Below are 10,800 nucleotides of genomic sequence, written 5' to 3'. Positions count from 1 at the left end.
ACTCCAATACTTGCTTTAACATGCCACATGTTCAAGTATTCTAATGTGGAAGGTTAAAAAAAAAAAAAAAAAAAAAAAAAAAAAAAAAAAAAATCATGTTCAACAAATACTTTCACACAAATGACCTGATCTCTTGTTACAGCTTGGACCTATACTGTCTTCGTATGATGTGTAATAGTGTTTTTTTTTTTTTTTTTTTTTTTTTTTTTTACCGGGGGGGGGGGGGGGGGAGGCAAAAGAGCTAGGAGGTTGTTCTTTCATGGCCTACCCAAGTAAATAACATGGGGAGGGGGAAGGGGGTCCTGAGAGGGAACTGGGTTTGGGAAATAATAATAGTCAGTCAGTTCTCCAAGATCTTACAGTCTTGCCTCAGGTAGAGTGTACAAGGCTGTGTGCACATGCTTGAGTTTAATTTCCTTTGCAATGCTGAATCATTATAAGTTGTGTCATGTTCATTTACTCGTGCTTGTTACATAATGCCAATAACTTAGTGTAAATATTTGTGATACAGACTTCGTTAATCACTTCCCCAACATTATATTTTGTCTTCTTAACAATTAGTAGGGTATATTGTAGTAACTTATTATATTGTGGGATGTATAATAAATATTCAGTGGTAATATGTCCTCTTATTTTGCACATTCTGGACTACATGCACAATGAAATGTCTGCTTAGTAACTGCATGGGACAATGTTTCTATTGATGAACTGATGTAAATTTTAATTGGATAACCTTAGAAATGGGGATAGATATAATTCCATGAAATCAGTCTATTAGTTACTGCAGAAGAACCTTCAGAGCATTTTTTTTTCTCAGTTGTGTAAATTACATAGTACAGGAAGACCTCACTATAACGGACTAATTGGGGCCCATGCTACTCCAAAAAATGCAAAATTACGATAAAAGCGACATCTGGACTTCCCCCTGCCAACCCGGGCTTTTTCCAATATATCAGACATTAGTCCGGATAGCATGAATGGTTTTCAAACTATTTTGACTATCATTGCGGTATTGTACTGTGTTATAACTTCACTACATTAATCATATAGTATAATATATATAATAATACTGTACTGTACACTGACAAATATGTCTTTTATTTGCCTTACTGTGGTGAACATAGCTGAAGTGGTCAGGCAGTCCGGACTGCTTCTGGCTTTATCAGACATTTTCCAATATGTAGGAATTTAGTCCGGTAGCTCCTCGATTCTGATAAAAGCGAATTCTGGTCTATTGAAGTCCATTATATCGAGGTTTTACTATATTATTCAGTGCATTTTTTTTTTATTATTATTTCACTATTTGCAATTGTGTAAATTACAAAAATAGTACAGTATAATATGTGGTGCATACTGCATTGGTATTCAGGCATTATCTGACAAGCAGTATGGTTAAAAGATGTTATTTTTGCACGGCAGGAGTTTATACTACCAGTGTAAGGAAAGCACAGTATATCACCATAATGGCTCATCCATCATCCAGTCCTTTAGTCCCCCATCAAGTACAGGGACTAGGATCTAGGCTCCCCCCTCCCCATAACATCATTCAGTTATGTATTGAAATCAGTGCTAGCATTAGTATTGTGCATTGTTTCTGACAGGTGTTGATATATGTTTTCTCCATACTAGCAGATAGCCTAAAATGCAAGGGCAACCAGTGTTCCCTGAAAAAAAAAAAAAGTCATGATTTCAAATAATAAATGTATCAAATATTGAGTCGTCCAAAAAAAAAAAAAAAGAAAGAAAGAAAGGGGGGGGGGAGGGGAGGGGAGGGGAGGCAAGGAAACAACTGCATGTTACAGATATCAAATTTTTGCTCTGTCCTGAAGCAGAGTTGCTGATGTGGAGTGAATAGTTAGGTACTCATAGTCTCACACATCCCCTCTGCAGTCAGACCTACCAGCTGATTAAAAATTCAGTGTCCAGCATATTAAGAAGCTAGTGTAATGCCAGATATTATTTGCTGTTGCAGTTTAATTGAAAATAAGCTATCAAAGTACATACAGATCCCCTTGTCAGTTATATTCTCTCAATTTTCTTCAAACTAATTTATATCATCTTCACAGTATGAGGGCCAAAGAGGCTCCACATTATAACCTCGGCCCAGCAGACGACAGCGTTGTTCCTCCAGTCTTGGTGTAGCTTTGCTGGTGTTGCCCGTGTGCTCGGAAGCGCTCCATAGCTTCTCACCCACAACACACGCCCTGGGCCATGTGCGGGATATAAGGTTGGTGCGGTCAACGTATTCTCCCCACACACAAGCTTCACCACCAAGAACCAACTTTTTCTGCTCATCAGTTCCTGGTACATACAAGAAAGTGAGAAAGAAGGATAAATGACAATTTGGATTTATGACAAAACATTAATATACAAAGATTTGAGTGACTGTTGAAAGCAGCCTGATGCACTGTGCTTGTGAGGATACTGGTATTTGACAGCATTAACAAAAAAAGTTGAGAGAGGACAATGTTGAGGACCAGTCATATAATTTTTGTATCTTATGCAGAAAGGAGCCTTGAAGAATGGTGAAAGGGGTACACAAAGTATAAGAAGAGACTGAAAGCAGTGCAAAATGAATGTGAGCTGAAGATCGTTGAGAAATTTGGATTAATAAACTGAAAACAAAAGGTTTTAGAAAAACCACAGAGTTGCAGTGATCAGTGCACTTTGAAGGTAGGTGTAGAAGCATGTAGAGGCTATTAGTTATTTTTTTAAAAATCATAATCTTGACTTATTCCATCTATAAACAACTAACTCGAAGACAAATGGCCACCCCTTACGGGATTATAGCGTCTGGTTATAGATAGATAGCTAGGATGGGGTGAGGGGTCTAAGGAGCCATGAGGGGGGGGGGGTAAAGACAAGCTAACCCAAAGAGTGCCCAACTGAACGTGTCAGAGTTTCATTCAATCGCCATTCAATACTGACTCCAACCCATAGTTATAAACATCCACACTAACCCACTTAATACCACCTGTCATTTACTCAATTCAATAACATCACTTCATTATACAATCTTCAGTACAAGATTTTTTCAACCAGCTCAATTTACTGTCAAATCCCAAACCTCATCATCCTCCATACCTCATTTCCTTACTCAAAAGAAAAAAGTTGTTGGGCAAGAAGCCACAGTTTTGCTGATGTTTTTCACTAGTTGCCATATATAGCCTAAGTCCTTAATAAAGGCTCCAACATGCTTGCATGCATCATCAGTGGTCACCAAATGGTAGCTCTCCATGCTACTCAACCTCTGGCAGTCCCTTATCCTTGAGGTGACACTCTATGACCTTGTCTCAGGTCTATTTCAGTCTGCCCCTTGCAAATCTACCCCTCAACATTCACACCTCCCACCCTCCATACTTGGCTGTCATCTTTCATCCCCTCCACATGTCCAAACCATCTGCATCTACCTCTTCTCATCACCGTACAGTGAATTAAACTCCCATCCTTTTCCTTGACTTGTCGTTTACAGTCTTGAGCCCCCCCCTTCCCCCCAGCCTGTCATTCAAGGACACACAACACATCCATTTAATCATTATCATACCTGTATGTTTGAGTCTGAAAACATCCTCCTATTTTACTACCCAAATCTCAATACCATTCAGTATTACACTCCAAACATGTACTGCATTGTAACCCCTAAGCACAGGAAGAGCCCTCTTGGTGTCAGGATGGGCAACTACTCCCTGAACTTCTAACCACTCCTCACCCTTACCATAGCTCCAGTCCCATCTCCAGTACACAGTATGTCCCCCTAATAAAATTCTTCCACACACACTTGAGAGACTATCCAGCATGGTTACTCCCCTCATACCTCACTTCTTCTGTATGCTCTCCCCCACACATTGCACAAAATCAGCATTATTCTGCATCATCATCATCATCCAGACCTTCTTTCCCACCCTGCATCCAGACCTTCTTTCCCACCCTAGGGCAGGGTGAGGAGTAGCAATGTCCAGACAGCCCAAATTTGCCCAATCCAATGGGCCACGCTTCCATTCACTCATCATTCAAGCCCCAGGAATCCTGGCTCTATCGGATACGCCAAAAACATTCACCACGTTCTGTAGCTTCACATAAATGTATCCGACTGAGTAAATCCGGACACTGCCACGTTAAAAAGAGGTGCCAAATCCCTGATCATGCACTTCTCACAACTACATCCAGCCAGCTCGATCTCTTGTCAGTTCCCTAGCCTCACCGACTTCCAAACCTCTCTTCTTCACACACTCATCCACCATATCTTTCCACCTTCTCATTGGCCTACCTCGCCTCCTCCCTCCTTCAAATTCACTCAGATATGCCTTTTTCACCACTCTATTGTTATCCATTCTCTCCACATGACCATACTATCTCAGTATACTCTCTTCGATTCTGGTGTTCACCAACTTCTTTACTCCACATCTTTCGCGAATCACATTATTTCGTATCCTATCCACCCTCTGTACTCCACATACATTCCTCAGCTTTCCCATCTCCACTGCTCTTACTCTTGACTTTTCATTTTCATGCCACATCATAGTGCAGCCTACCTCTAAAACCACATCTCTTATGCACCCACTTATCACAAACACTGGACAATATGGAAATGGGAGAAATGGAGTTCCCCCGAGCTAAGCCCTGTATTGGACTATATAGCCCCGCTAGGGTTACAGGAGGGAGCTACCCCTCCCGGCACGGCAGCCCGGGCGAGGCTCGAACTTGCAATCCCCCGATCACAAGTCCAGCGCGCTACCACTGTGCTACCACGCCCCCCTGGACAATATGGAGCTACTTCCCACACCCTTGTGGCAAACTGCATAAGGCCACACTACCTGTGCTCTGATAGTACCACCACCTGCCCTAGACATTATCACTTATGCCTTGAGAATATTTACATAAATTCAGATTAGGATGGTTAAAGTAACATAAATAATGTATTGAAATGTAGATTCTTTGTTACAAAAACACCTTAAGGCCTGTTTGCATAAGGAAGTTACCTATCCACATCTTGGCATTCATTGATATCTTTGTTTTCATTCAAGATTTTGTTTATCATGATATTGTGGTAGGTGGAGGCACTCACCATCCACTCACTCGATGTAGTGGTGCTCTTGAGTGTCTGCCCTTTCCTCTCCTCCATCATTCTTTCCTTCCATCCTCTTCTGCCTTTCTTTCCTTCATTCTTTCCTCGTCTTTCTGCCTACAGGTGACTTTACACTCCCTCTTCTGTCTTTCTTTCCTTCATTCTTTCCTCTTCCATCTGCCTGTGGGTGACTCTACACTAAGTGACATGCCAAATGGTTTCCTGTACACCAGGAAACCATTTACTACACTGGGTGGTAACCATATAACCAAATTTTGTCGCCTAGGGGTTTAGTGAGTAATTACGGTGCTCCAGTTGGATTGAGTCAGCGAAGGTTTATATCCAAGGGCTGGTTGGGGTTTACTGCTCACGTAATGCCACTCAGGGATGAGTGAGGCTGGTGACTCCCATCTTAAATGTCAGGACCAACTAGCCTAGCCCTGGGCTCCTACACTCATGGAGCAATGTAGGACTGGATGATGAATGAATGTTCTGGTTGAAGAATCACTGCAGTTAAAGAACAGAAATAGACATAGACATATACAGGTCATGTGTTCCACAGAACATGTAACTGATGAACCATGCAGGTACTGTTATGAAGTAGTTGCCCAGGAATGAAATGTAAGAGAAAGGCAGATGAAGGGATGAGACTCACAATGTGCTAAGCTGGGAGAGAATAGACTAAAACCAATGTTGGAGAAAGAAAGGGTAAAGTTCTTCATCCTGCAATGGAATCAGTCACCGTCAACATTCAATCTAGTGCTGCCCCATCAAGAAAGTTGGGACCCAGGGCTAGACTACTAAGTCCAGACAATTAAAATGGGAGTGATCAGTCACTTGCCTCTGAGTGGTCCTATGTGACCAACAATATCCAATCCAGTATTGCCCCATCATGAATGTTGGGACCCAGGGCTAGGCTACCTAGTCCAGATAATTAAGGTGGAAGTGTTCAGTCACTTGCCTCTGGGCAGTATTATGTCAGCAATAAACTGCAACCAGTCCTTGAAAGTGCATCTCCATGAGCTACATCTGGTTGGAGTGCCTCAGCTTACCAGACCAACTGGCAATGAAGACTCAAACTACTGATAATGATGACCATGACATAAAAAGAAGCATTATCCTGACAACAATAAATATTATTACATCAACACAGTTATGCCTAAGCACTGTCATGTATAAAATATACTCTATGCAGTGAAGGTGACGCAGAATTCATGTCAGGACATAATACTTGCCATCAAAGTCCTGAGGGTCACACTCATAGTATTTATACCAGTCAACCCCATAGCTGATGTAGTTGAGGTACCAGCATGAGGATAAGATGGTCCGGTACCCTGCTGCAGTCACCTACAGAGAGACATCAGAATCAACATAAGTCACTGAGCACAGGCAGTCCTGACAGTTCTTTCATCTTAACTTGGCCCAACTTTTCAACCCTTGCAGGTTATTTCATGTAGTTCAGGAGCAAGGCAAGATAATGCTACAGTTCTATATCCTTTCCACAGGACTTCTTTGTGACTAGCATCATACTGTAATGCTAATATTATGTTACAATTAAGAGATGGTCATGTTGGGCCATGTTAAAGCAAAAAGAATGTATGTCATGGCACAAATTCACAAACTTGTACTCAGTCTCATATTTATGATCTGCATTTGCTGGAACAGCAAGGAAAGCATCAGAGCTAGTGTGTAACCTCCTGAAGTTGATTCACAAACCTATGATGAACTACTACTTGTAAAATGGATTTTGTTTTGCTGTACAGGACTGCCAGCAGTGCCACTATTTTATGCACATCACATATAGTACTTACTCTCATTTTACTTTAAAATATACCAGGTAAGTTGTCATACTGTGTTTTGTCTCTCTGGGTATTTGCTAAAGAAAAAATGGCCATCATTAGCTGGTAAAGGGCATAAAAAAAAATAAACTGTTTTACTGAAATTACATTACCTAAGATTCCATTAAGCAAGGGATATGTATACTGCATACTCAAGCATACTGGTACAATAGTTATTCCAGTATACCGGTATGTATTTACAAGAGATTCAACTTTAACCAGATGCAGTTATTCAAGACTGAATATACTGTACTGCAATTAGTACTGGTAAAATACATGACATTCCTCTGTTGCCTGCCAAGTACAAAACAACATGCTTTAACAGTGTAACAATTATCTTCATACCTTTTTCAGCTCTTGCTTATAAGCAACTGGAACATTTTCATCCTTCCATACATGAACAATTGTATCATCAGCAATGTTTACTCCATTGTCAAACACCTCTTGCCACACCAGATATCTGTAACAAAGATCAAAGATGGAATTCTAGAATCCTCATCCTCATATCAATCTTCATTCTTTTCTTAAGATGGGGTGAGGCAGGATTTAGACACTTCATTCCGATATATATACACACATCATCATCATCATCATCATCATCATCATCATCATCATCATCATCATCCAGACCTCCTTTCCCACCCAAAGGCAGGGTGAGAAGTGGCAACATCCAGACAGCCTAGGTCTGCCCATTTCATTGGGCCATGTTTCCATTCACTCATCATTCAAGTCCACAGAATCCTGGCTCCCTCAGATAGGCCAAAAAACTTTCACCATGTTCTGTATCTGTAGCTTCACATATACAGTACCTGTCTGATAGAGTCAGTCCAAATGCTGTCACGTTAAAAAGGGGTGCCAAATCCCTGGTTATGCAATTCTCCTCACAAAATTCATCCAGCCAGCCTGGTCTCATCAGTCACTTAGCCTCACCAACTTCCATGCCTCTCTTCCACACACACTGATCCACCATATCCCTCCACCTTCTTCTTGGCCTACTTTGCCTCCTCCCCCCTTCAATTTGCTCAGATATACCGTTTTCAGCACTCTATTGTTATCCATTCTCTCCACATGACCATACCATCTCAGTACACTCTTCAATTCTGGTGTCCACAGACTTCCTCACTCCCCAACTTTCACTTGTCACATTATTCCGTATCCTATCCACTCTCTGTACTCCACATACATTCCTCATCAGTTCCATCCCCACTGCTCTTACTCTTGACTTTTCATTTTCATTCCACTCTGTAGTCTCACATACATATATTAAAGTTGGCACTAACAACTGTCCATGTAAGAATCGTGCAGCTGCAACACTGAAGCCTCTATTTTTTTTATCAAGGCCTTCATGCCACCAGCTACTTTCCTTCTTTGTGTCACTTAATTTTCCACTTCTGTTGCACATTTTCCTCTCTTTTCAATCACTGTACCTAGGTATTTGAACTCTCTCACCAATTCCAGTCACTCTCCATTCACTGTAACATCACAATGGGAGTCACCTTCTCTCTCAATAACCATCACTTTAACTATTTTCTACATTTATTCTCAAGGCACGAAGCTCAGAGACAACTTCAAAACTCTGCACTGGTCTACCAAGCTCTTGTCCAATTACTTGCAAACAGCACTGCATCATCAACATACAACAAATTTGAGATATTCCATCTTTCACCATTCATTACCAATGCCATTCCTTTCTCCATTACTCATGTTTTTACTTCTCTCATCACCTCATCCATATATATATATATATATATATATATATATATATATTGAACAACCATGAGGACATCACACAACCTTGTCGCAAGCCCACACTAACTATGAACCAATCACTTAGATGCCTATTTACCCTTACACATGCCTATCAGTTTACCATCTACACCATACACGTGCGAAGCTTTCCACAATCCTTCTCTGTCTACTATGTTGTATGCTTTTTTCAGATCCGTAAATGTCATTAACACCTTATGATCCTTCTCACATGACTTCCCCACTGCCTGTCTTACTGCAAATATTTGATCCACACATCCTCTGCTACTTCTAAAGATGCCCTGTTCATCACTCATTAGGACCTCTGATCTCTCTCTTACTTTGTCCATAATAATTCTTCCATATACCTCCCTACCACACTCAATAGACTTGTGCCACAATAATTCTTGCACTCACTTTGCTCATCTTTATTTTTGTACAGGGGTACAAGCACTAACGTTTTCCACTCTACTGGCACAATTTCACTCATCCATGCCGTCTTACATATCTCCAACAAGCACTTCATTCTGCTCTCTTCACTACACTTAATCATCTCTGCATACACCTCATCAACCCCAGCTGCTTTCCCATTTTTCAGCTGCTTCACATCGTTCTTCACCTCTGCAAGTGTCACGTTTCCTGGCACTGCATTCCTTCTCTGTACACCCCCAAAACCAGTCATGTTCAGTCACTTTGCTCGATCCATTCCCATTGATCAGACTTTCAAAATATCCTTTCGATATATATATATATATATATATATATATATATATATATATATATATATATATACTGTACTGTATATACAGTAAAATTCCTGTAATCTGGATGGCAGAGGACTGAGTTTTTTTCGAACTACAGTACAGTACAGTATTGTTTTTTTCCGGGCTATTGGGAAGGTCCTCTGAAAACATTAGAAATATGTACATGATCATTAAAAAAACACTTATATTGATATCGGTTATTGTTTTACTCACCGGAAATGCATAAAAGTGTAGCTGAATGGTCGCATGCAGGTACATCCAAGCCAGATAAATCCATAGATAATGCCCAGAGAAAAAAAGCACTTGATTCACCTAGTTTTCACTCAGTTCACACAACAGTAACTTGCTGTAATTCACAATTTTCTCTCAACAGTTAAATTTATTACTGCACTTAAAATTACTGTATCTTATTGCTACAGTAGTCTTTAAAACTACAGCGAGTCTCACTGTTATCCCGATGCACAGCCTCAGGCGTATCTGGCTGCTCTAGACTATCAGCTTTTTCCAGGTTACATAGCTGCTCTGGACTATCAGGTTCTAGGCTACCTGGCTGCTCAGTAGGAGGGTGAGTTTGTGGCCGAGGGTCACCATCGCTTGATTTACCTGCCTGCCTGGTCATGTACTTCAGATCACGAATGTCAGCTTGCTGCACCGCCTGCGCTCGTTTATTGTAGAACTCATTTAACAGAATATGGAAGTTGATGACATTAGTCCCACTGTACTGACTGCTCTGTTCTACAAACTTAATCAATCTAAGTAGCTAGCTGCTTCCTTCCAAGTTACTTTATCTTCTGGCGCATCATCTTCTTCCCCCTCTTCTTCAGGCTTTTCTGGCTCTGTAACATTTTTGATTAAAAGTTCATCAGTCATTTCCTCCTCTCCCTATAACTGTTCATCGATATTCAACCACTCTGACATTTTGTCCCTTGCCATTTTCTTAGGATCATCTGCTTGAACAACCACCATAATCTCCATGATCTTTTTAAGTTCTGCTTGGCCCGCACTCAAAATCCATCAAAATCATCATCTTCCTCTTCATAAATCATCACATCTCCATACAGCTTCCTCTATGATCAACTAAATGTCTCCATCACACCAGGGCGACATCGAATATAGCAGCATTTAAGTTCCTTGATGTATGAAAATCCTTTACTATGACATCAGAATTAACCAGCTTGCAAACCAAAGACCTCTCATAGCTCTGCTTCATTTTTTGACACACATCCTGGTCCATGGGCTGGAAGCTGGTCACACTGGAGTACAAGTAGGTGGCGAATACGGAGATTTAATAATCCCCGTGCTAGGCAACTATGGCCAAATAGCCCCGCTAGGTTACAGGAACGTTCTATCATTCCCGGCAACGGTGACCCGTCAGAGGATCGAACTC

At 41.0% G+C, this 10,800-nt stretch overlaps 1 protein-coding gene across 1 annotated transcript in view; it reads right to left on the bottom strand.

Moving 5' to 3' along the window:
• Positions 1 to 302: 302 nt before the first annotated feature.
• Positions 303 to 10,800, bottom strand: part of LOC145413521 (beta-hexosaminidase subunit alpha-like) — a 33,661-nt gene continuing 23,163 nt past the window's right edge. Inside the window, exons 11-13 of the mRNA XM_080283216.1 lie at positions 7,249 to 7,363; positions 6,301 to 6,412; positions 303 to 2,301 (exon numbers count right to left, since the gene is read on the bottom strand). Of these exons, the coding sequence (XP_080139342.1) occupies positions 2,045 to 2,301; positions 6,301 to 6,412; positions 7,249 to 7,363 (484 nt within the window). The 3' untranslated portion in view covers positions 303 to 2,044. The remainder of the gene's footprint in view (positions 2,302 to 6,300; positions 6,413 to 7,248; positions 7,364 to 10,800) is intronic.

This window comes from Coenobita brevimanus, chromosome 96, assembly GCF_032717465.1.
Source record: "Coenobita brevimanus isolate Jiangsu-jjx chromosome 96, ASM3271746v2, whole genome shotgun sequence".
In the NCBI taxonomy this organism is placed as follows: domain Eukaryota; kingdom Metazoa; phylum Arthropoda; class Malacostraca; order Decapoda; family Coenobitidae; genus Coenobita; species Coenobita brevimanus.
Note: the sequence above shows the minus strand (reverse complement) of the source record. Positions and strands in the feature narration are given on the sequence as shown.